Source organism: Pogona vitticeps, chromosome 5, assembly GCF_051106095.1.
Source record: "Pogona vitticeps strain Pit_001003342236 chromosome 5, PviZW2.1, whole genome shotgun sequence".
In the NCBI taxonomy this organism is placed as follows: Eukaryota; Metazoa; Chordata; class Lepidosauria; order Squamata; family Agamidae; genus Pogona; species Pogona vitticeps.
In genome coordinates this window covers 109,803,698-109,831,211 of record NC_135787.1, presented here as the reverse complement: position 1 = coordinate 109,831,211, position 27,514 = coordinate 109,803,698, and the positions used below count along the sequence as shown (strand labels likewise).

General features: G+C 41.2%; 1 protein-coding gene across 4 annotated transcripts in view; it reads right to left on the bottom strand.

Moving 5' to 3' along the window:
* Nucleotides 1-27,514, bottom strand: part of LMNTD1 (lamin tail domain containing 1) — a 262,693-nt gene that overhangs the window by 17,252 nt on the left and 217,927 nt on the right. The window contains exon 14 of one of the 4 annotated variants that reach the window (XM_020797812.3): nt 19,717-19,929. The exons of the other annotated variants lie outside the window; for them this stretch is intronic. Coding sequence (XP_020653471.3) covers nt 19,906-19,929 — 24 coding nt within the window. The 3' untranslated portion in view covers nt 19,717-19,905. Of the gene's footprint in view, nt 1-19,716; nt 19,930-27,514 lie in introns of those variants that run through there. 4 annotated transcript variants of the gene reach the window in all.

The window sequence follows — 27,514 nt, the reverse complement described above, 5'->3', positions numbered from 1 at the left end:
TCCCATCTTTTTGCAGAGTCAAGAACAACCTTGTGTGTCTCTGATTAAATATTCAGCAGCTCAGCTCAACTGGCACCAGAGGCAGTAGCACCACATTAACCTTGAATAACATAGCTGAAAGCCCCTGCAGTCCTGCTGCTCTCGGTGCATCTTAAATGATTCACCACCTAGCAGTATATGAATCAGTGACATGGTACCTGAATAAGTATAACATGCACTCATCTAGCACTTATTGTTGTTGCTGCTGCTAATGGCTGGGTTCTCTAGAAATGTTACAGGTTCGTAGCACTGCCATTGTCTTTTCTTTCTTCTTTCAGCACAAATGCTTGGAAGGCGAAGTAACTTTAGAGAAGAAGATATAGGGCAGATTTCTCAAGAAACACAAGAACTGTGTCGGGCTGTTGCTCAGTCTCTGCCAAGATTCCTTGCAGTTTAGGGGCTTGTTTTAAAGGCTCTTAATCCATGCACTGACCCCATTCATACACAGCACTTACATGCCAAGGACCTCTGGCTCAGAAAAAGCCAGCTGGCTGTACAAAGACTGTGTGGAAGAGGACCAGGTCCCTTTAAGGCAGTGGTGTCGAACTGTGGCCCTCCAGATGTTCTTGGACTTCAACTCCCAGAAGCCTTCACCACCACCTCTGCTGGCCAGGATTTCTGGGAGTTGAAGGCCAAGAACATCTGGAGGGCCACAGTTCGACACCACTGCTTTAAGGGATATGCTAGACTCCATGATACTAGGCACAGATAAGTGCTTTTCATATGCTTCACATTAGTACACTTAGTAAACTCTTGTATCAGGGATTGTTGCACTCTTAATTCCATTCAGCCCCCACTAGTATCACCAATGGTCAGATATTATGAGAGTCTCAGAGCAACAGCTCAGGGATTTCCCATCCCTGCCTCAATCAAGTTAGATGATTGCTGAGGTGTTCTAACCATCTTCCTTCATGTCAGGAGTGGGCCATGTCCAAAGGTCCAAGGTCCACACAAGCCCACATCTGGTCATTGAAGAGCCATAGCGGTTTAGGACCAGCTAGAACCCCAATGAACTCAGATCCTTTGAATTCTGATGAGGATAGAAATCCACAGGTGCATTAGAAGGTTTTCTGAATAGATGGTTGTGACATTTGCCCCCCCCCCCTTTTCACATGCTGCCACCAGTTGATTTCTTTATCAACATACTTAGGAAAAATGAAGGTCCATTCATTGCTGTCTTTTGAATAAAACAGGTTTACTGATTACAGATGTTTCTATAATAATTTATAAGTATCTTCTTCAGGTTCATCAATCATCAATAACAATCTTCTATATTATCTTATAGGTTACTATCCACTCCTCAGACTAATCACTCCTCAGATTCCCAAACTAACTCCCTCCCTGGTTGTTGTGGGTTTTTCGGGCTTCTTGGCCGTGTTCTGAAGGTGGTTTTTCCTAACGTTTCACCAGTTTCTGAAGATGCCGGCCACAGAGACTGGCGAAACGTTAGGAAAAACCACCTTCAGAACACGGCCAAGAAGCCCGAAAAACCCACAACAACCATTAGATCCCGGCCGTGAAAGCCTTCGTGAATACATTTAACTCCCTCCCTCTCTCTCTCACCTTCAAACTCTGACTCAACTCTGTAAAACTCTCCCTCCTCCTCTCTGGCTCCGCCTTTTAACATCTCTGGTGGCCCCACCTCTCAACCACATCAGCATAAAACATGAATAATGTGTGACTTATTTAACATAATAAGGGTGAACGCCACAATGGTTGATAGGCATGCGACACAAAATAAATACAGTACAAGGAAATACCCAGGCATCCTCATGTTCTAGCTGGTGGCAATATGACAATAGGATTTCGCTAGGATGGCACCCATCCTGTGGAATGGCTTCTCCTGCATGACCCTGAGTACCAAATAGTCACATGTTTTCAATGTTTATGACAGCTTATTCTGTTTATCATGACTTTTCTTAAACATAAACTAATTAAGTTATTTTTAGCATACTTGCTGAAATTTGGGGATGGGCCCAACTACTTAAACCAACCCTAGTTTTAACAGATGTCTTACAGAGTCCTTTAATTTATACTATTATTGTGTATTATAGTACAGTATTTTATTGATTTCTCATTTATTGCTAAGCTACTCTGAGATGAGAAGCAATATATAAGTATATGAGAGAGACTGCCTGGATTGCCATTTTTCAGTTCAGTGTGTTCTGTTCTGCCCAATTAACCATCTTTATCACTCAGTTTCCTACAAATAAAATAGAAATTCTAACAATGGCAACAGTTGTTTGTTTCATAGGACTATTCTGATGAAGACTGCAAACAATGCACACACATACAAACTCTTCTATGTATTGCTTTATGCTCCTACATTCCATGTAGAAACCCAAACACACAATTAACCACACATTAGTTATTTATTTAAATGCTTTTGAACTTAAAAGTGCTTAAGCATGCATAATAGCCCTGTAGTAAACTGTGCCCTAAATCTTGTTGGTCAGATTACTGCATGAGGTAAAATGGTTCATCCTTTAGATTTTCCTCTTGCCTTGTTATTGGTGGAGAAAAGGGGAGATAAATTACATTTGCCTTCTCTGCCACCAGCCACTACCAGCTAAAGTCCTATTGTGGATTTACACTGCCATTAGTTATAAACATGAAAGCCAGGTGTCGAACAACAGCTAAGTAATGAGTTGCTCTTTAAATTCCTAGTTATATTAATAAGAATCGAGTGGAAATTTGTTACTAGTGACAATTAGTTGCAGCAATTTATGAAATTACAGTTATGCCAATGTAGGATCCTGGCCATCCGGTATTAGAGTCTCATACCATTATTATCATCAGTATTACTATAGTTGGGATGTGGTGGCGCTGTGGGTTAAACCACAGAAGCCTCTGTGCTGCAAGGTCAAAAGACCAGCAGTGGTAAGATTGAATTCATGTGACAGAGTGAGCTCCCATTGCTTGTCCCAGCTGCTGCCAACCTAGCAGTTTGAAAGCATGTAAATGTGAGTAGATAAATAGGTACCACCACAGTGGGAAGGTAACAGTGTTCCAGGTCTAGTCACACTGGCCATGTGACCACGGCGCAGTGGTTAAACCACTGTCCTGCAGCCAAAACTGTGCTCACGACTTGGGGTTCAATCCCAGGTAGCCGGCTCAGGGTTGACTCGGCCTTCTATCCTTCCGAGGTCAGTAAAATGAGTACCCAGCTCGCTGGGGGGGGGGGCAATGTGTAGCCTGCATAATTAACTTGTAAACTGCCCAGAGAGTGCTTGAAGCACTATGGGGCAGTATATAAGCAGCACATTTTGCTTTTTTTAATGGACAAATGCTGGCTCTACAGCTTGGAGACAAGGATGAGCACCGCACCCTAGAGTCAGACATGACTGGACTAAATGTCAAGGGGAACCTTTACCTTTACCTATTACTACAGCTGCCACTATTACTGCTGCTACTATATTTTTCTTAGCAGAAACTGACATTTGTCTTCTAAAATGAAGAGAAAACATTCTTCTGAACTAGATTCTCCCTTTGACTGGAGCATTAACCACTGTACAACCTGACAAAAATGATGGGAAAGTATTTAGCCCTTGGCATTCATTCGCCAGCTTGATCCAGTTGTTTTCCCCCTTCATCCTGAAGAATATATATAGCCTCCACACATAATTACCTTTCCCCCCAAAGTACTTTCAGCTGTGATTTCAGCTAACTTTTCTGACTTCAGCTAATTATCATATTGCATTTACAAGTGCTTTTCAGAGGATAACAGAACTTGGCACAGGTCACTGAGGAATCAAATGTGGTCCAAAAATAATACATGAAGTGAGGTTGAATAGTAACAGTACTCAGAAACTAGTTGCAGAGCTCCAGCTAATGTAAATAGATAGAACTTCAATAATTTACAAGTGTTGTTGGTAAATCTAACCTGTACTGGTGTGGAGATCTGGTTTCTATCCACTTTAGAAAACTTAGTATCTCCACATATATAGAAGGCATTCTGAAAAACAGCTGTGAGTCTCAATTTTTTCACTGGTTAGATGAATGATAGAAAAGAAGAAATGCCAAATGCAATTCTCCCTAGACAGCTTCCTTTCCTCCAGTGTATAGTTCACTGGCAGAGGATTTTTGTTTGCATCATGGAGCAGATCAACTAGGGTAGCTCAGTTTGAGGCTGGTCCCACAAGCAGCAAGAGCTAAGCCAAGGCCAAATTAACTCAGTATCAAAACCCAGCATGGAGGCTTTCCCTCAAATCCTATAAAACAACAGGCACTTACCCAACATTTTGGAAGTTGACACTGAAAAAATAAATAACTTCACTCAGTCAACAACATATGAAGGACTGTAGAAAATTTCAGTTGTACCCCTGCTTAAGAGTGCACTTCTAAAGGAGCCTTTATGTTTCAGGAATAGTTTAAGCAGCCATTTTAAATGGCACATTTTTTTTTGATGGACAGGCACGATTGCCCAAATGTTTGTGGAAACAGTAAAGGAAGTGATTCACCAGAGGACCCATATTTGTCCTTGCAGGCATAAGTAGCCTTAATGGTGTAGAATTCTTTTTACCATCTTAGGTGGAAGAACTAATGACAGCCCACTCTGGACAGCCTAGCTTAAGGTACAGTGGACCCTCTACTTAAGGAATTAATCCATATTGGAATGGTGGCTGCAAGTCGAAAAGTCTGTAAGTCGAATCTCCATTGACCTACAATGCACTGAAAACCGATTAATCCCATAACCAGTGGTTTTTATTCTATTTTTATTCCATTTTGGTTTTTTTCTGGTCTGTAAGTCGATTCTCTGGCTGCAAGTCGAATCTAAATTTTGCAGCCAGAGAAGTCTGTAACTCGAAAAGTCTGTAAGTCGAGCCGTCTGTAAGTCGAGGGTCCACTGTATCCATACTAACCAGCCCTTTGTTTTGATTACTGCAATGCTTTATATATGGCCCTGACTTCAGCCAGTCCGTAACAGAGCAGAAAGATTAAACTCCATTGACCAGTTCAAGCATATTATACCAGTACTACCCCAGCTTCCAAATCATTTCCAGGCCTTTTCAGAATATTGATATTAGATTTTAAAGCACATTATAACCTGGACCTTTGTTTCCGTGTTATATAGAATATGGTAAGTACTGAGGTAATAAAACTTGGCAGAGTCAATGATGACTCCAGTAGAGCTCCATTATGGGTAGGATCTGTTGTTCCAGTGGATCTAGCTTTCAGTGGCTGGCCAGTGTTTTCAATTGACTGTCCCTTAGCTCAGAAGATTGCCCTTTGCCCTGTAGTGGGGCTAGGATGCAGGTGAGAGACTAGTGGAAAGTCGGGGCACTGCAGAAATTTCTGCAGGGACAGCATAGGTTTCTAAAAGAGGCAACCCCCTTTCTCGATGCATTTCTGGGGCTGCATCCTGGTGAAAGAGGGATCTCACATTATTACTGCAGCAAATTAGCTAATCAATCCGCTGTTGGTACTTAGTCCAATTCTATATTATGGCGTTATTTTGGTCTCAAGTTCCAGTACAGCTCTACTCCATCTGTCTGTGAATATTCATAGCTTTTGTTTACTGCCTATCTGGCAAAAGATATATGCGGAATCATCTATGGCATACAAACGGACTCAGTGTCCTGTTAATTTATACGTGGCTTATAGATGCCTGATTCAAATTCTAATCAAATGGGGGAATCCATTAAAGAGGCCTAGTGCTACCAGACGCTGAATCTGAAGAAAGTGTTAGATATTAGCAAAGTAGGAGATTTAAGATGAAGTGTGTGTGTGTGTGGGGGGGAAGGGCAACTCCTTTTTCATGATATATACTCAGGACAAAATCTGTAAAAATAAAATCTATTCCTTTTTCCTTAAAGGTGTGAGCTAATTCCCCCCCCCCCAATCATTTTGATAAAAGTCATGCATGTGCTGCACCTCTGCTAAAGGCTCCCTTAGATATGTACTGTATTTATAATTACACATATAGCAACACAAGTGAACATGGGCAGGCAACCACCCTTGGGCAAACACAAGAAACACCACCATGGCACTCTAAACATAGCTGATGATGTCTGATTTCAGAAGGTAAGCGGGGCCAGCCCTGGTTAATACTTGGGTGAGATCCTACCATGATTCCAGAGAAGTTTGCACAAAACCAGGAAAGAATCCTGCCTGAACCCTTGGAGACCTGCTACCCGTCAGAGTTGATAATACTGGGCTGGATGGACCAATAATCTGACTCAGTATACAGTTTGTTCCTATGTTCCTTCCTACTAATGCAACAGAGTTGAACAGAAGCAAAGCAGAATCCAAAGCTATCTGCTGTAGTCCTGTCTCCAGTATATCTTCCCGAGTCAGAGAGTTCTCACTTTCTTCTTTTCTGTAAAATCACATAATTCAGTGCTTAAACTGCAGACCCAGATGGAAAGTTCCTATTACTACCTCCATAAATAAAAATCCCTGTGGAGGGGTTTGGGGGGAGAGGCAAATTCTAATTATGTCCTTTTTTTAAGTGTGTGTGCTGGAACTCACTTATTTTGGCAGGTAACAGAGAAATTGTGGACGTGTCTTGACAGCCAGTACTTCCACTGGTACTGTTGAAAAATGAAGAATGGGGCAAAGGCTGGGGAGGTCTTGGGTTTCCTATGTCTAACCAATGATGATGATACTTCTCCTAGGTGTGAAGAAATGAAGATACCTGTCCTAGCTGCAAGACATCATGCTTACTAAGACAGAGAATGGGAACTAGTCCCATTTCCTTTCTTATTCTTCAGCTGTGGCCAAATCTTTCAGTCTCAGTTTCATTGCATTTTTCTGAATCCCTCTTGCATTTTTTTCCTATCATTGGTTCATCAGCTTCGGAGACTTAAAAAATAATTACTGCAACAACATTATTGTAGTTGTTGTTTTTTAAATGTAGCAATTCTGATACCAACTTTAATGTGCACATTTTCTGCATTGCCCGAAACATGCTTATGTATATTTTAAAATCATACACAGTCAGTTTTAGACATTACTTTCACAATTTGTGCTTGTTCTGGAATGCAGCCCGAACACACCTCAAGTCCTGCAGATGTGCAGATTTCAGATGCAAGGTGTCCTTTGCCTCAGATTGAGTCCCAGGAAATATGAAATAGATATTTTCACCAAGAACTTCAAACCAACAAAATTAGTTTCCATGCCACAGGCAGGCAGCGAATACTGTTTCATTCAGCATCTTAATGATACTAAATTATGCTCTCAGATTTCACTGTGTTGAATGTTCTTGCTCTTCTGTTTATTCTTAATTCCATGATCTGTGAATTGTATTTTGCTTTTATTGTTTTATTTCATAAATTTATAGATGCACAATATATTCATTAATTATGCCCCAAACGTATGGTGAACAGTGATCTACAATCCCCACTAGCACTATTCAGTTGTTCTAAAAGTGTATAGAGAAGAGGCATAATAAGTGGAGCACACTGTCATATCCACAAGCCAGACCCCATATTTTTGTGTTCCATGTCAGTAAAAACCCTGAACAGAAAGACCAGTCTTCCTATCTTCCAACTGTCACTTTGTTGTGTTATAATGAAGACTGACGAGAGAGGGATACCACTCTCCTCTCCTTACTTGTGATCGCCACAAGATTTCGCAATGGCTGAATAGGGCTCCTGACATTGTAATTTCAGAAACATAACATGCTACATATTGAGTTGGGTTCATTCAAAGTTGTGCTTTGGATACTCTCTTTGTGGCTACCCAACTAGCTAAGTAGTCTGTCTGAAGAAACAAGATAAAATATATTTAAAATAACCCTAGAATTCAGACCGTAGTGGATACTTGATTGACCCATAGCTTTCATCTGGAAGCATTTTTCAGCACTTAAGATAGTCAGTAACTCTTAAGATCAGCAGGAAAGTATTTTGACATTGTTCTATTGGTTGCATTTAATAAATCATTATTATGCAGCGTAGGGTTACACTGAATGAGAGGATTTTTAATATAATAAACGTTAACATTCAAATCTGATGTTATAAAGAACAAAACTAATTAAACTTAGCAAACATGTAATTTATAAAAATATAGTTAAAGTTGGTAGGCTTCAGCAGTATGTGGACCGAGAACTCCCAGAAGTACAAGCTGGATTCCGAAGAGGCAGAGGAACTCGAGACCAAATTGCTAACTTGCGCTGGATTATGGAGAAAGCCAGAGAGTTCCAGAAAAATATCTACTTCTGCTTCATTGACTATGCGAAAGCGTTTGACTGTGTGGACCACAGCAAACTATGGCAAGTTCTTAAAGAAATGGGAGTGCCTGACCACTTTATCTGTCTCCTGAGAAACCTATATGTGGGACAGGAAGCAACAGTTAGAACTGGATATGGAACAACTGAGTGGTTCAAAATTGGGAAAGGAGTACGGCAAGGCTGTATATTGTCCCCCAGCTTATTTAACTTATATGCAGAATACATCATGCGGAAGGCTGGACTGGAAGAAACCCAAGCCGGAATTAAGATTGCCGGAAGAAATATCAACAGTCTCAGATATGCAGATGATACCACTCTGATGGCAGAAAGTGAGGAGGAATTAAAGAACCTTGTAATGAGAGTGAAAGAGGAGAGTGCAAAAAACGGTCTGAAACTCAACATCAAAAAAACTAAGATCATGGCCACTGGTCCCATCACCTCCTGGGAAATAGAAGGGGAAGATATGGAGGCAGTGTCAAATTTTATCTTCCTGGGCTCCATAATCACTGCAGATGGAGACAGCAGCCCTGAAATTAAAAGGCGCCTTCTTCTTGGGAGGAAAGCGATGACAAATCTTGACAGCATCTTGAAAAGCAGAGACATCACCTTGCCAACAAAAGTCCGAATAGTCAAAGCTATGGTTTTTCCTGTCGTGATGTATGGAAGTGAGAGCTGGACCATAAAGAAAGCAGACCGCCGAAGAATTGATGCCTTTGAATTGTGGTGCTGGAGGAGGCTCTTGAGAATCCCCTGGACTGCAAGGAGAACAAACCTATCAGTTCTAAAGGAAATCAACCCTGAATGCTCACTTGAAGGACAGATCCTGAAGCTGAGGCTCCAGTACTTTGGCCATCTCATGAGAAGAAAAGAGTCCTTGGAAAAAACCTTGATGTTAGGAAGGTGTGATGGCAAGAGGAGAAGGGGACGACCGAGGATGAGATGGCTGGACAGTGTCTGCGAAGCAACCAACATGAACCTGACACAACTCCGGGAGGCAGTAGAAGACAGGAGGGCCTGGCGTGCTCTGGTCCATGGGGTCACGAAGAGTCGGACACGACTAAACGACTAAACACACAAAGTTGGTTATATCAAATTGAAAGTGATTTTATGCTAAGTTTTTGCTATTATCAAAGAGAAGTAGATCTGAGCCCATTAGCTGGGTGAGCAAAAGTTCATCAATCTGCCTGTTCAGTTTCTTCCCTCTGTTGGGAGAAGCAGTGAAATTATCAGGAAACCTTGCACTTTCTTTTAAAAACTGAATCTGTGACAGACACAATTGTGTCTCCTGTACATCCACAGTTCTACAGTTCTCATGTGATTGTAAGTTATATACATTTTGTTTAGTTTTGTGTTTAATGATCTAACTAGGGGGTCTCCAAACTCCGGCCCACAAGCCACATCTGGCCAGGCTTACCGTTTTACCTGGCCCATTTCCTTCAGCCCATGTATGCACATGTGTGCTGGTCAGTGGGGGTGCATGCATGCATGTGTGGGTGTGTGGGTGTGCATGCCCGTATGGCCGCACACACACAAATGTTCATGTTCTTTCTAACCTTAAAAATGATGAAAATATTTGGTGTGGCCCTCATGATCAAAAGTTTGGAGACCCCTGATCTAACTTTATTAAGCATTGTCACATATATTTTGACAACAACATTCTTATAGGTAGCCTTTTGATGCTTCAGAGTCCTCATGCTGACCCATAATTTATGTCACAGCTACATATGGTACAAGGTCTCTATGAAACATTCTCTTAAATACACAGGAGGTGTTGTTAGCTCTAGATCTTTAAAACTGTGAATTAGTGTTACTGCAGTATATTCTTCCACATCATCACAATCCGGTCAAACCCAAATATTCGGAACAAGATAAAGAAATAATGAAATAATAAGGAAATGGGACTAGCAGCAGCAGGAAGAGCAATACCAGCAGCAATGATTCCAGAATATGCATCTGTATTTTATGCAGGAACATGCCACACATTTATTGTCAGAACAGTTATTTTACTTCATTCTCAGTGTCCTGCTTTCTTCATAAGAGGCACACAGAATACTATTACCAACTGCCAAGAGAAGAAACTCAACAGCTTTCAGTTCTGCTGTTTACACAGCATGTCCAGAATTTCTTGGCAAGATAAATTCACCAAGGCAGTTAATACCTGTTAAATACGCCAGGTCAACCTAGCAAACATCTGGATAGTTTCAAAGAACCCTCTGTTGGCTTGGGCAAACATGTAGGATGTGAGACAAATGTGAACCCATGCCTGTCTGAAGACAAGAGAATTAAGCCATTTGACAGCCAATGAAAACATGGCCTAATATTTCAAAACTTCACATTAGGGCCATTCATTTTCCTTTATCTGTAATGTGGTCTTGGTAACTGGTTTTCATCTGGAGTCAGAGTTTGGTATATTACTCTGTAATTTGCTACTCTTTATATGTTCCTGTAAAAAAAAAAAGTTTTGTTGTTATTACTCGTCATTTGAATGCCACATTAGTTGTAACTAGTGATTTACATTTTAGATAGTTTTTCATCAAGAAAAATGCATATGTGCAGTGAATAAAAAGTTGCATCAGAATTATACATGGTGACTAATGAGTAATTGTTAGCAAGAATAAAATGTACTGCAAGTAATGCTGTTACTTGGAATGCATTACCTCCATGCTTGGTTTAAATCTTGGCTATGTCTCTGTGTATTATGTGCCATCAAGTAGCATGTGACTTATGCCAACCCTAACAGGATTTCTAAGGTATCCAAGATATCTAAGAAATTGTTTTACCAGTGCCACACACACACAGTGAATTTTTCTGGTCAAGTGGGGATTCAAATCAAGGTCTACTGAATCCTAATCCATCACTTCACCTACTACACCACATTGGCAAACAGATACCATATTGGGTACTAGCTCTTGACCATATGATTTGCAACTCTTGACCTTTCTTTTGGTTCATGTTATATTAATCTAAGTTAATATCATGGCTATGCAATCCAAAAGCCATTCTCTACAGTGTTTTCAAGATGGTTTCTCTCATGTTTGGCATATATGTCAGTGTTTACTATTTTAATATCTTTTATGTATTGATACCAAAATAAACTAGGAGACTGCCAAAGTGTTATTATCAGTGACCTTGCTTGCTAGACTGGATTGTAGTAAATGATGTCTTTATGTCTAAAAATACTATACTTCTAGGGCAGTTTTAAGGCAATTTTCTATACTCTGTATAGTTGTTCTAACACACTTAGACAAAGTATCGAACCCTGACACATATGTTTCAAGGAACAGTAATGAGTTGTTACAAAGGACTAGGACTACTGTTGAGAGTAATAAATTGAGAATTAACCCCCCAATTTTTAAATCACATTATTAAAATGATGAAACTTATTAAAAAGCATGACCTAAAATCCTAATTTAAAAAGTTAAAACCACACTTTAAAAGGATAAAAGAACCATTCCACCCTAAAAGTCCCTTCCTTTACATATTCAAAACCTGCCTGACAGGAAGGAAGTTCTTTATCTGCTGGCAGACAGATTGAAGGGAGGGGGCCAGCTTGTTGGAGAGAGTTCCACAGCCTGGGAGTAGCTACAAAAAGGCCATATCCTCTGTCCAAGGATAACTGTGAGGGCAGTGGGATTGAGAGAAAGGTCACCTCAGAAGCTCTTATAAGTCTGTGGGAGCTAGTATGAAGCAATATGGTATTTCAAAAATTGAATTGTGCCCAGAAAAGGATTGGTAGCCAGTGAAGCTATTATAACAAGGATTTTCTGTTCTCCCTGCAACCAGCGTCAAGTCAAGAATCTAGCCACAGCATCCTAAACCTAGTGAAATTTCCAAACACATTCCAAAGGCAGCCTCATGCAGACCTTGTACCAGTAACCCAAACTAAGGCATGTACCACTATGAGACCAGCAACTGGATTTAGGCCAAAGTTTACTACTTTTTACTAAAATAGGATGAGTGGGACAATAGGGCCTATAACTGTTGTTGTTACATCTAGTTGTCACCCCAACTCATAACCTGATGAATGAGAGATCTCCAGAATGACCCGTCCTCAGCAGCCCCGCTTAGCTTGTGTAAACTTAAGCCTGTTATTTCTTTAGGAAGTCCATCCACCTCATCTTTGGTCTGGCCTCCTGACAACATTGCTCTCAACTTCACGGACACATTCAAACCCCTTCACCATATTAAGGTGCGCATCCAAGAAGGCGCGTGCCTATTGTGTGAGATTGGGGGAGGGGGTCAAGAAGAGCCAATGGGCAACTTGTGGCCTCTACGTTATTTTTCCAAGGCTATCCCAAAGTCTCTGCAGTTAAAAATAGGATATTGAACAGAAAAAGGGCCTATTTCCACTCTTGGATACTTTCGTGAGCAATGTCTTTCATCTTAGAGTCTTGGGATGTGCCTGCTAGGCCCATTCCCCCAAAATGCAAAGATAGAAACTGGAAATGCCCATCATGCCTCTTCTAGGTTTTATAGAATTGCCATTTCTGGGCCCACTGCTGCCCCTCATTGGACAAGCATTGACTCCTATTATTATGCATTACTTGCCCACAAACTGTGTTGTGCATGTGTGAATTCTTGCAGATGAGCTGTCATTCCATTCACTGTGGAGCAACCATTGTAATTATTTGCAGCATTCCACGCCCCCCCTCTTAACATGTCAATTATGTGAACTTGTACTGAGTGAATTATATTGATGACGGGTCTCCCCCCACCCCCGCTCGCTTGTAATAACTAAGCAGAAATGTGCAGACTGGTTAGCCAAAAGGAAGGCTACAAAGTTTTATTGCAACAAGATTATACTGTATGTGCAATTTGAGAATGCTAACAGCACAAACAAACAAAAATCTCAACTAAAGAGTGGTGATAGCAAGCTGCCTCTGTAAACAGATCTATTATCTATGAACAGCTGTGTTCAGGACCTATTTTATTAAATGTGCACCTGAGCCCAGAAACATTTATGTATTGAGCATGGTTAAAAAAACACCCTCAGACAAATCTATTAATAATTATATATAAAGACCCTACAAGGTGCCTTCCACCTTCTGCTTTGTGAAGGGAACATTTTATTTTTCATTTGACCACGTTTGTCTCCAACTCCAGCTTTTTCAATTCCAGGGGCGAAGGAAACAGCTGCTCGCATTTTATTCAATCATCATTAGGAGGCACAATCGTTTCTATTTGGTCACTGCGACAGCCACACAGTTTTTCATACATAAAAATATCTCATTAGCTTGTTTATGTGTGATGTCCTAGTCCCCTTTTATCAGAGTGAAAACACACACACACACACACATTCACAATATGCTACAATACAATGCAATGCAAATGTTCCCCGTAGGTGCTCCTTCTTGTATACAAACCCCAGCTGTCGATTGGTTTTATGGCATTAAATCATTGTGAAAGGATCACGATTCAGTAAGGAAGTGTGTAACTCTTGGAAGCTTTTATATCCCCACCGCCACCTTAAAAATTATCTTTAATTTTGGCAAAGCAAGGAAAGGAAATTTTGGAGAATGATATATATGATTTGCCTGACAAGGAAAATCCTGAGAAAGAAGGGTCATCATCTCGCCTTACATTCCATTTATTTCAAGGAGAAATGTAATGACATGCTTTGGGCTGGATTGTGCATGTAATTTCCAAAATATACTTACAGTCCACATGCAGTCCAACTTCAGGCCTTTCAGTTGGCTAAAATGCATGTTTGCCATCTTTTGAAAAGTATATGGAAACATCTGGGAGAAGGGGCTTTGTGTGTATGTGTGTATTCTGAGCCCACAGGATTGATTGAGATATTTGACTCACTGTTTGTTTGCTAATAATAATTCATACTAATCAGAAGGGTCAGAAAAACATATCAGCTCCACCTTCTCCATCAGTCGGGTTTTTAAAAACATCTAGTTTTTGCAAATATTTGTAAATTCTACAACAACAATCTGAAATAAAATACCTGGATAGCTCAGTGATTTAGGTAGCTAACTACAGAGCCAGAGGTTGGGAGTTCAATTCCCCACTGTGCCTCCTTGACAGGGGCTCGACTTAATGATCTAGAGGGTCCCTTTCAGCTCTGCTGGTCTAAAATTAAAATTCTCCCTCATTGGCATTGAACTGATCTTATTACCAACTTCAAGAGGTTTATGTTGTACTTGCTGTCATTTAGGGATTAAAGATTTAAGAGATAAGCTCTCAAAGGTAAATATCTGAATAAACAAATTTGACAAATCAGTTTCAACTTCTCTTATTTTTGAAGACATTTTTAATTTTAAAAAATATCAAATTTTTTCTTTACAATTTAGGAACAACCTAAAATTAAGTTCCTAGCATTTTACCATGCCCCATTCAGGGGTGTAGAGTAAACGTGTGGAAGCCAGGCATGCTCTTGAGAAGATCCTTGGCTATCTATGAAGACGTCTCCAGGTAAATAGAACTCGGATTTAATTTGCTTGGGTTTCAGAAGAGATAAGGGGGGGAATGGAAAGAAGGCTGTGAAATTTTGGAAGTTGCCACACAAAACACAGATTTCCTATTTCTGGGTTTTGGAACACCTGTATTAACAAAATAGAATCCAGAATGGAGCTATGTTCATGACTGCACAGGATAGAAGGTGATTTAACTTTCCAAGGCTGCCATCACCAATGGGGTGACCTGTAGTTCAGCAACAGATGCTTACATAAAGAAACAAGTCCTTGGTTCAATTTCTAATGCTGCATCCATTCATAATGGGGCCCCTTAAAAATAGTAGAGGAAACCAGCTATCAACAGGGATGACCCTTTTGTGTCTAAATGAAAGATCCAAAAGAGGTTCTGTTTCATGCAATTCAAACTCTTTGGGGGATTGTCAGAAGAGAGTCTCTTAAACACAAATGATTTTTGTTTATGAAAGAGTGCTACACAAAAATTTAGTGTTTCTTCCATGTTCCCTCTTTTATTTAATTTTCTGTGCCTTTTCACCTTTTGTCTGTCAAATTGTCTGATTTTTTAAAATCTAATAGTGTTGCAAGTTTTGTGAGCCATTAATCAGAACATTGGGGGAGGTGGAGCAGGAATTTTGAATCAGTAAAAGAGCCTGGAACCCAGTGACGAGTGCTCTAAGCTTCAGTTTTTCCTAGTGAAATTACTGTGTGCCAAGCTCCTTACGCCCTCCATCTTGGATTGCTGCCTGCCTGCTCAATGACTCCTTCTTGGATCCTTTTTTCCCCTCCCCCTCCATGTCTTTGGATTATTAATTTTTTGCTGCTGCTAGTGTTTCTCCTTGGAATTATTTTTTAAATCCCCCCATCCCTATTTTTCAGTGGAATTTTTTTTTTTTGCATCATTGCTTTCTCCTCCTTTCCTTTCTTGAATTATTTTTGCTGTTGCCTAGCCTGTCTGCTGAAGTCAAAGAAGATAAGAGAAGGCTTCCAAGTCATAAAGGAGGGAGTTGCAATCTCAATATATTCTAGAAGGTTTGGAGATGGATTTGGTTGTACTTTTTGCCTTTATTTGTTTCTTGCTTTTCTTGGTTTTTGGAAGAGTGTTTGTATATATTTTGATGATGATAGTTTTTCATTCTGCTTTGTATTGTTGCCTGATAATGATGATGATGCTATAATATATAAACTAGTGCCTGCATAGTCTGATGATAATTTCTCTTTCTTATCTGTTGCCTGATAATGAAGACAAAGAAGAACATGATAGTATAAATTAATGCCTCCAGAAATCTGATAATGATTTCTCTTTCTCATTTACTGTATTCTGCCTGCTTTTGGAGTAGACTAATTCTCCAGTTGCCTTGTTGCAGCTTTTTTGTTTTGTTGTTGTTTGGAGTAGTTTATAAGGGTTGTTTGGAGCTTTTGGAGTGCAAGAAAACACAAATGTGAGAAACATGAATGGGAAAACTGAAAGTGTCCGTTCATGTACACGAAAAATACGAAAGTGAACGAGGCAATCCCCCTAAGAACTCAAGAGAACAAAAGAAATATGAAAATTTTGAACATGCACATCGTTGACTGTAAACCCTTTTCCTAAACATCTCTAGGTAGTCAGCCTACACTGGATTGTGATATATTCTGCAAAATGGTGACACATGTAGAAACAGCTGTAAACAGAAGCAGACAACAGGACATCCTTTAAGGAAAGGCCATCAACTGCAATAAACTGTTATACAGTATACTCTGCAGCTGTCCTGGAGGTTGACATGTGATGAAATGTTACCATTAGATGAAAGAAAAGTGATTTGGATTGTAGCCACATATTGTTCTATCAAGGCCATAAGCCTTGTGGTACATAGAGATGACAAGGGCAAGGCATGTGTGCCATCAGGGACTGATAATTGTGTTTTCTTTGTTAGCAGGGTAAATTGTGGAAATTACTGAGTATAGCCTTCACCTGGTAAATCACTACACAAAGGGCAATAGGAGATCACTATCTAATACCATCTTAACCCATAATGTTCTCAATAGGGAAACCCTTGCAAATGCCTTCCCATATTGCTGCTGAAAGAAAAACATTGGGGCCTGCAACATTTAGAACATTCTGAACAATAAAAAAAGTGCTCAGGATTAACTGGGCAACACATTTTTAGAAATGGGACTGATTATTGACCTTCATATTTACAAATATGTTAACACTTAAAATGTCAGATCTTGTTTTAGAAAAGAAATTCCCTACCCTCACCCTCTCTATCACAGTGCAGAATGAGTTCTGTTTCTAGGAGAGTATCTACTGAAGTGTTTAACTGGGGTGGGGTGGGGGTGGGGCCCCGTGGCTTTCCAGATGTTGCTGGAGTCCATGGTCATAGACAATGGGAGCTGTGAAAGGTCACAGATTCTGAAGTGCTGATCTCTTCAAAACTAGTGTTTTTCATGGGCAAATTTATGCAATTATCACAAGGTAAGCATCACAACAAAAGTCAGCTGAAATATACTTAGCCCATGGAAAGGTCTAGGAACACCAGAGTAACACAATAGCAAATAAAAACTGACAACATTGATCTGCAGATTCTGCTACCATGTTCCATAGTTTGAGGCCTGCCATTCTTAGTAAGAGGAAAGGGCCACTGGAGAAGAGTGTTATACGGTGCCCTGCATGCAATCTGGCTTTTATAGTACCTGCAATCCCAAATAGAGTTTGTCAACCTCTAAAAACCCAGATAAACACCAGTGAATATTAGCAAGCTTTCAACATGAATGTTAATTAGCAAGGCTTACAGTCATGGAGTAAGAGGGTCCTGGATGTATGTAAAGAGAACTGATGATACAGTTCCCTTGTGAGAGATCTTGGCCTATGTTTCAATCTTCTATCAATGTTTTAAAAATGAAAGGCAAAATATCACCTGTTCTTCATTTTTTGTATTTGATTTCCCCCCCTTCTGCATGGGTGAGGAGGATGTAAAAGAAAATATACCCTGTTTTATGCTTAAGAATTTAGAAAAAAACAATACTTTTTCAAGGATTGTCCTTTTTTGAAAAAAATGAAAAAGTACACAAGATGACTTTTTGTTGCATCAGAAGGTATTCATGAAGCAACTCTTTCTTTAAAATATATCTGCCATGGGAAAAATGTGCAGTGACATAAGGACATGCACTGACTTTGCAGGATTAAGTGCAGTAATTTAAAACTACTAACTCAGTAGTTAGTAGAGGTTGAAGCCCATACCAAGCCAAGGGGCTACAGCAGTCAAGGGTGTGTAATTTGCTGTGGACATTAAAACAGAGGGAATGATATGGTCAACATGTGTCTAAATTATCAGTTTACCTGCAGATTGAGGTGTGCATGCATGCATGCAGCATGCACACCATGTTGTTGGAATGCTCCAAGGAAAGCAAGCAAGCAACCTTCCTACCTACCTATCAAAAGCTAATATTCAGGAATGAAGTATTCCAGCCTAGTCTTGGCATAGTAGTTTTGCATATGTAAACAAGTGAGTTATTTTTTTTATAAAGACAAAAATTCAGAAATATGTGACCAGCTACCCACAGTATGAAATTATATTAATGTAGCTAAATGATCAATAATAATAATGTAAGTCCACCAATGAAGCTATCAACTGTCTGGTCATGTTTTGTCTATAGGCTAATATAAGTAAGATTGAGACAAGCAGAGAAAGGGGATGGCTGTACACGTCTAAAGATACGGAACCTGACTCGTGTCTCAGACACAGTTAACTACAGCTCAGCAGAGCACATGTTTTGCATGTGGATTGTCTCCAGCTCAGTTCTTGACCTGTCATTCTAGGTGAGAGAAAGATACTTCTTTGAGACTCTGGAGAGCTACTGCCAGTCATGAAAGAATAAGCTCCCTCTTTAAGCTGTCTCAAAAGGCAGCACAAAAGAAAAAAATGGCAGCCAACCACCACCTCAGTCACGATAGTCCAGTTCTTTGCAACAATGGCTCTATCATACAGTTACTTCTGCAGTGGCTAGACAAAAGATTTCTTAAGATGATGGATTGGAAGAAAAGAGTTGGAAGGGATTTTGAATGTCAGTATGTCCAGGTATCTGCTCACTGCAGCATCTACAATACAGAATGCAACTATTATATTCTAGAGGGCCAAATTATATATTACAGATAACCTGTCATTAGAGCTGCAATCATGTCAGTTTTCAAAAAAGACATGATTGAGGAAGACCTCTGTGTTTGAGGAAACACACTTGCAAAGGATTAACATGCTTATGGCGTGAAAAACAGCCATAAAGCAAGCTAATCTGCAAATTGCAGGAGGTGAGAAGAAAAAGTTCCCATCACAACCAGCATTGGCTTTACCAACTTTATACCTTCAGGCAAGACCACTTCCCCTGCTACATGTGCCATGTGATCTATCAGATATGCAAACATATCTGATGGACATGTTTGCATATCTGATGTATATCTCCTAGCTCCCAGGTAATCAACTTCAAACAAAAGTGAGTTTATTTGCCTCATGCAGACTGAGGCAAATTCATGTTAGAATAATAAATAGACTCTTTTTTCTTCATAAGGGTGCACTGTTTCTAGATACACAACCAGTGTCTCCTCTAGTGAGACTCTGAGAAATGTTGTCCAGTATCCACTGAACTGCCTAAAAAAAGTAGTTTACTACCTTCCAAAGTACTTTGCTCTAATCCAACAGCTTTTGTCATTAAGTGGTTTCAGCTCACATTTAACCAAAACCTGCCTCTCTGAGGTTTCTCCATTTGTTGGTCCTAGTCCTGTCTCCTGGAGTGACAGAGAAGTCTGCTCCATCATTTGCACTGCAGCTGTCCTTCAGATGTTCAAATACTTCTTTCACGACATGAAGAAAAAGCAATACAGTACAAGCTAATTTGCATCCTCATTTTATTCTGTACTGATTGTAGGTTATAAACTCGCTGAAAGAAACTTTTCTCCTACTGAAAAAGGTGTCTCGAATTCCCTGTAAGAGCACACTGTTTTCATAAACAAATGAAGTGGATGAAATACCATCAAGCAACATGATTAAAAAGACAGGAGAATGTTTCTGTGATTCTTTAAGTGACAAGTACTGTAAAAGCATGAGTGTTTGGCTTATGGGCCTTATTGACTCTACGTGTTTGCCTATAAATGCCTGACCCAGAACAGGAGCTCATTTGCAAACTTCCAAGTTTAATGAACTGAACTCTCTTCTATACCAAAAAGCTGCCTTACAAAGTTGCTCTCTTTCTTTGCGTGTTCTAAGGGCAGAAGACTGGACGGCTCAATCTGGAACCTCCCACTGGTCATAAGATTAGTCTTTTCGCCTCCTAAAGAAAAGTAAAATTGCAACACAATTGTGATTAGCTTGTTAAAAAGTAGGAGGAAAAAGAATGGCAGAAAGGGTGGGTGACAGAAGTTTAAAAAGGGAAAATAAGCACACAGGGAGGGTGTTTATGTGTTACCCCTTCTAGAGCACAAATGACACTACCATCCTGGAGTTGCCTGTCAAAGTAATATCTGTAAATTCTACCCATCACCTTAAAGTGGATCTCACACTTATGAATCCTAACCAGAGCACGGGAAAGTTCCTTTTTTGGATTACAGCTACTAGAATGGTCCAAAACAATAACAACAACAACAAACCTTTCTGAGTTTTACTCCTCTTTAGAAATACATGAAGTAGAGAACTATATTTTTCCTGTGATGTTTGACTGTGAGATGTAGTCACAAGTTGGACTTTTCAAAGTTTGGAGCTGTACTAACAATGCTGCTTCCTAAGGGTGGTGCCAATCCACCATAACCATATCAGCACCTGTCATGGATGCTGATATGGATGTATAGGAATGGATGTATAGGAGCTTGACGGCAACCACACTGCTCTAAATAAGGCACAGGGCCTTAATCTTAATTTATTGAGTTCTCAATGGCTTTGGACATTCATAGACTTTCTCATTCATCCTTCTGTCTTTTGAGCAGACACTGAGGCCCTCACATATTAAAACAATAACAATAATAAGCTGAAAACATGACTCTTTCTTTCCTTATCTGTATCAAAGTGCAGCAAAATCCAAAATCATAGATATATGTGAAATACAGCCAAAATTAAAAAACCAATCCAAATGCCAAGATAACAAGACTACTCTTCACCAGAAGCAGGCCACCTCTATAGTGCTATTTTGCTCACCAGCAAGTTTACAGTGTAACGCTTCTGTTAGGCATCCTTCAGTCTCGAAAGACTATGGTAGCGTGCTCTGTATGGAGGGCTTGGAACAGCACCTAGGCCCTCGGTTGCAGCTCCAAAGGCATGCTTCAGCATGACAGCAAAAAAGATCCCAAAAAGTGTTGGTGCGAGGACACAGCCCTGTTTCACTCCGCTTTGGATGTCAAAGGGGTCTGATGTTGAGCCGTCAAAAACTACAGTGCCTTTCATACCCTCATGGAAAGATCTGATGATGTTAAGGAGACGAGGTGGACATCCAATCTTGGGAAGTATTTTAAAAAGGCCATCCCTGCTAACCAGATCAAATGCTTTTGTAAGGTCTATGAAGGCCACTAAGAGTGGCTGTTGTTGTTCCCTACATTTCTCCTGCAGCTGTCAGAGGGAGAATACCATGTCAGTGGTGGATCTATTAGCTCGAAATCCGCACTGTGATTCTGGATAGACTCTGTCTGCAAGCACCTGGAGCCTCTTCAGCACAACACGGGCAAGCAGCTTCCCTACCACACTAAGAAGAGAGATGCCACGGTAGTTATTGCAGTCACCCCTGTCTCCTTTGTTCTTGTACAATGTAATAATGTTTGCATCCTTCATGTCCTGTGGTACTCCACCTTCCCTCCAGCAGAGACAAAAGACTTCATACAGTTCGGAGGTGATGATCTCCTTACAGCATTTCAGCACTTCAGTGGGGATGTTATCCTTTCCAGGTGCCTTGCCGGAGGCGAGGGAGTCCAAGGCCGCTTTTATTTCTGCTAGGGTTGGTTCGATGTCCAGCTCTTCCAAGACAGGCAGGCACTCAATGTTATTTAATGCTTCTTCAGTTACTACATTCTCTCTGGAATATAGCTCAGAGTAGTGCTGTACCCAGCGTTCCATCTGCTGTGCTCGGTCCTGGATGAGCACACCTGTACCAGACTTCAGGGGAGCAGATTTCTTCTGTATTGGACCTAAGGCCTGCTTGATACCATCATACATTCCTTTGATGTTACCTGTGTCCACTGCTACCTGTATCTGAGAGCAGAGCTGAAGCCAATAATCGTTGGAACATTTCCTGGCAGCCTGTTGGACTTGGCTATGAGCAGCTCGAAGAGCTTGCAAGTTGTACTCGCTAGGACAGACTTTGTATGCCGCTACAGCTCTCCACTTATCCTCAATGGCTGGCATCAACTCCTCCGAATGGGCTTCGAACCAGTCAGCCATCTTTTTGGTCTTCTTGCCAAAGGTGGACAAGGCGGTGTTATAGACAGTATTCTTGAAGTGTTCCCATCGTTCAGGTGCATTTGCATTAGCCGGACCTGGAAGGACTTCCTCAAGTGCTTGGGCAAATTCCTTCACTTTTCTTTGATCGCAAGTCTTGCTGATGTCAGTATGTGGTCTTCCTTCCTTTTTCGTGTGATATACTCTCTTTGTTCGGAGTTTTACTCTACTACACACCAGGGAGTGATCAGTATCACAATCAGCACTCCGGTAACTGCGTGTGATCGTAATACTAGGAAGGCTGGAACGTCTAGTGAGGATTAGATCGAGCTGATGCCAATGCTTGGATCTTGGATGCCTCCAGGAAACTCTGTGTTGCAGCTTCGTGTTAAAGAATGTGTTGCTGACACAAAGACCATAATAGCAGCAAAACTCCAGCAAGTGTTGGCCATTTTCATTCATCTTTCCAATGCCAAAATGGCCTAGACAAGTGGGCCAAGAATTATGATCAGCACCAACTCTAGCGTTGAAGTCTCCAAGAATGAACAGTGCCTCTCTTTCAGGGACTTTTTGGATAGTAGCTGCCAGATCGTCATAGAATTTGTCTTTCACTTCTGGAGTGGATGACAGTGTTGGTGCATATGCGCTAATGAGGGTTACTGGTCCTGCTGATGAGTGGAGCTGCAGAGACAGGATTCTTTCACTCCCCACAGTAGGTGGAACAATGCATCTCAGGAGAGTATTTCTGACTGCAAAGCCAACACCATATTCCCTGGTCTCATTTGATGGTTTTCCCTGCCAGAAGAATGAGAAGTTTTTTTCTTTGACAGATCCTGAGTCTGGCAGTCTTGTCTCTTGTAAGGCAACAATGTCCATCTGCACTCTACTCAGTTCCATGTCAATGACAGCTGTCTTGCGCACATCGTCTATTTCTTGCAGGTCGTTAGGAAAGCCGTAGTCAGGAAAGCCAGGGGTCATTGTCCGTACATTCCAGGTGCCGAGTTTAAGTGAAGATATGACTAAGAGACCACTCATCTGGTAGGGATTTAAACTAGTATCTTGGTGGGATTTGTGGGTAGTGGTAGAGGAATTCTATGCCTTACTTTGAGCTGAGTGAGCAACAGAAATGATTGCTCTTTTTACATTATTACTTGCATAGCATTTATATAAGAAGCACACTGTCAATGTGTATAGAGTTTTGAAACTTAAGAGACCAAATTCCTGCCCCAAGGAGCTTATAATCTAAAATTCAATACAGGGGAACAAAAGAGGAAGGGCAGGGAAGTAGAGGCAACCACACGAGTAAAGCATGAAAGAATATAAGATTATTTCCATTATACATTCTTACACTTAGTTATGTGCCTAGCCACAATAGGGCATGAAAACTGGGCAGCCAAACTGTCATGAACAACCTCAAATTCTTGTGTGGAGATGGTAATAGAGGGAGGTGAGTCCACACCCTGGCCCATGACTTGTGTTTTCTTGAGGCCGATTGTTAGTCCAAAGTCTTGGCAGGCCTTGCTAAAACAATCCATGTGTTGTTGGAGGTCTTCAACAGAGTGGGCAACAATGGCTGCATCATCTGCGAAGAGAAAATCCCGTATGCATTTCAGTTGGACTTTGGTCCTCGCTCTCAATCTAGAGAGATTAAAGAGCTTTCCATCTGATTTAGTCCGGAGATAGACACCTTCTGTTGCAGTTCCAAAGGTATGCTTCAGCATGACAGCAAAAAATATCCCAAAAAGTGTTGGTGCGAGGACACATCCCTGTTTCACTCCGCTTCAGATGTCAAAGGGATCTGATGTTGAGCCATCAAAAACTACAGTGCCTTTTATTCCCTCATGGAAGGACCTGATGATGTTAAGGAGTCGAGGTGGACATCCAATTTTAGGAAGTATTTTTAAAAGGCCATCCCTGCTAACCAAATCAAAGGCCTTTGTGAGATCTATGAAGGCCAGAAAGAGTGGCTGTTGTTGTTCCCTGCATTTCTCCTGCAACTGTCAGAGGGAGAATACCATGTCAGTGGTGGATCTATTGGCTTGAAATTCACACTGTGATTCTGGATAGACTCTGTCTGCAAGCACCTGGAGCCTCTTCAGCACAACACAGGCAAGCAGCTTCCCTACAACGCTGAGAAGAGAGATGCCACGGTAGTTATTGCAGTCGCCCTTGTCTCTTTTGTTCTTGTACAATGTGACGATGTTTGCATCCTTCATGTCCTGTGGTACTCCACCTTCCCTCCAGCAAAGACAAAAGACTTCATACATTTTGGTGGTGATGATCTCTTTACAGCACTTCAGCACTTCAACAGGGACGTTATCCTTTCCAGGTGCCTTGCCGGAGGCGAGGGAATCCAAGGTTGCTTTTATTTCTGCTAAGGTTGGTTTGCTGTCCAACTCTTCCAAGACAAGCAGGCACTCAATGTTATTTAATGCTTCTTCGGTTACTACATTCTCTCTGGAATATAGCTTAGAGAAGTGCTGCACCCAGCGGTCCATCTGCTGTGCTCAGTCCTGGATGATCATACCTGTAGCGGACTTCAAGGGAGCAGATTTCTTCTGTATTGGACCTAAAGCCTGCTTGATACCGTCATACATTCCTTTGATGTTACCTGTGTCCACTGCTACCTGTATCTGAGAGCAGAGCTGAAGCCAATAATCGTTGGAACATTTCCTGGCAGCCTGTTGGACTTGGCTATGAGCAGCTCGAAGAGCTTGCAAGTTGTACTCGCTAGGACAGGCTTTGTATGCCGCTAGAGCTCTCCACCTATCCTCAATGGCTGGCATCAACTACTCCGAATGGGCTTCGAACCAGTCAGCCATCTTTTTGGTCTTCTTGCCAAAGGTGGACAAGCCGGTGTTATAGAAGGCAAACAGAAGGGGAAGATATGGAGGTAGTGGCAGATTTTACTTTCTTGGGCTCCACGATCACTGCAGATGGTGACAGCAGCCAGGAAATTAAAAGACGCCTGCTTCTTGGGAGGAAAGAGATAACAAACCTCAACAGCATCTTAAAAAGCAGAGACATCATGTTGGCAACAAAGGTCCACGTAGTCAAAGCTATGGTTTTTCCTGTAGTGATGTATGGAAGTGAGAGCTGGACCATAAAGAAAGCTGACCGCTGAAGAACTGATGCTTTCGAATTGTCGTGCTGGAGGAAACTCTTGAGAGTCCCCTGGATTGAAAGGAGAACAAACCTATCCATTTTGATGGAAATCAACCCTGAGTGCTCACTGGAAGGACAGATCCTGAAGCTGACGCTCCAATACTTTGGCCATCTCATGAGAAGAGAAGACTCACTGGAAAAGACCCTGCTGTTGGGAAAGTGTGAAGGCAGGAGGAGAAGGGGACAACAGAGGACAAGATGGTTGGACAGTGTCATCGAAGCGACCAACATAAATTTGACCCAACTCCGGGAGGCAGTGGAAGACAGGACGGCCTGGCGTGCTCTGGTCAATAGGGTCACAAAGAGTCAGACATGACTTAACAACTAAACAACAACAAAGATTTGCATTTCTGGAAAGCTCTTGGAAGGTGTGAGGGTTAGGAAATCAAACATTCTCTACATTTGCTACCACGATATATAATACAAATATAAAGCAAATATAAGCCTCAGTATGTCAATATATGAACTTATTTATCACCAGAAAGTGTAGCTGTTGAAAAGCTTGAAGGTATTGCATGGGCCAGATTGTACTATAAGAAAGAATAAAAAAAGGAAATTGAAAACAGTGAAACAGACATTATATGAGTGGTAATGATGTCATAGCCATGACTAGCCTAGTCATGAGTTGTGGGAACTGGAGTAGGTGATAATCTCAGGGAGAAATTGAGTAAGGTGGTGGAGCCACCCCCTCATGACACCTTCCTGAGCTTATCACCATTAGAACTGAGCTTTGCTGAATTGCTCTCCACCTCCACAATATGGCCACTTTTGAGGCAGATATTTGAATAAAGCCCGTCTCTGAAGTGTTCCTCAGGGCAGAGGCATTGTGAGGGAGATGGTCTCAAACACTATCTATGCAGGATTTTTTAAAAAATTTTTAATTTTTGGCCATCTTTCCTACAATGCTTTTGCCCTGGTGACTCCTCTGGAGCCAGTCAATAAAGAGGTGGATGGACAATAAGGAAGCAAGGTTCGGAGGGTAGCATCCTCCTCCTCCTCCTCCTCCTCCACCACCACCTTTCCTCCATGGGAGTGTTGAGGGAACCAGTGCCATGGACTTGGGCAGTAGCAAAATGTGCACCAGCCCTGTCATTAGGACCATCAAAACCAACATATAAGGCATTCATAACTTGGTGAGAGGAGGGAGGGGAGAAACCAGCTTGTAAAGAGGATACGTCTACCCTTTCTGTTACTCCTCTGTTTCAGATTTGACATCTATACCAATGTCTACGCACATGTCTAATTAAGTGCTCAAAGAGGAAAGTGCATATAAAAATTAAGCTCCTTGCTTAATTAAAATAGGAAGCAACATTCACCTACTCACAGCCACTAACAGAGTCTTAATGAAGTTTTATTGCCCCAGAGAAACTCTTTTTCATCTTAGTGTTAAATTATGCAGCATTGCCAACAAGTAGACTGGCTACAGTTCTCTCCTCCAGTGAAAAGCTTCCCCCACCCAATCTTTGGGAGTTGTGTACACATTGCAGTTTGTCCGACAACTGCTAACAAATCCTTCCCTCCTGTAGTCAGAAGAGTTCTTTGCTAGAAAAAGCCAGACCTTGGTTAGGCACAGGTAGCAACAGCAATCACAGTCCGTCTGCAAGAAAAAGAGCTGCATGGTTTTCCCTTTGCCGTGAGGGCCAGCCAGTTAATTGAGCCTGTCAATCACCTAACAGAGCAGCGATACCCCAAATACAGTTAAACTCTAAAATGTACACATTTACAAACTGGCTCTGTCATATCTTAATAAGCCATGAAATGCACATTCTTTTTGCTGCCATCCTCTGCCCTGGCGGTGCCCTCTCTTCCCCCTTTCTGTGTTCTATGATAAACTAGGAAGTTGTCAGTGAATGACATTTTGCCCAAACCATGCTTTGACAACTTATCCTGTTGCAGATGTAGAAAGTGTGATTTCCCACTTTGGAGGAAACATGACGCTATGGCTAATGCTTCGGGCTTATCACGGTGTGCCAAGGGGAGAAATGGGTGTTAGCATGGACTCAAGTCAGTTTGGACTTATGCATATCATCTGAAAGCAGTTTACGTAATACTTGTACATTACATAATTATATTTTATATATTTTAGCTATTATATGATACACTGACAATAACTGTATGGATTCAATTCACTCTGGAACCTGGCTCAAGCACTTTGCTAACATGCTTTGCTCAGAGGACTGCTGAGGGCAAATGATGCACTGCATACAACCCATCATTAGACTCAAAATCACATCAGTGTTCAAAAGAAATGACTGAAACAGCCTTTAGTTTCAGAGAAATCAGACTTGCAAAGGAAAAACATGTTTGTATCCTGAATACTGCAAAGCAGAGGA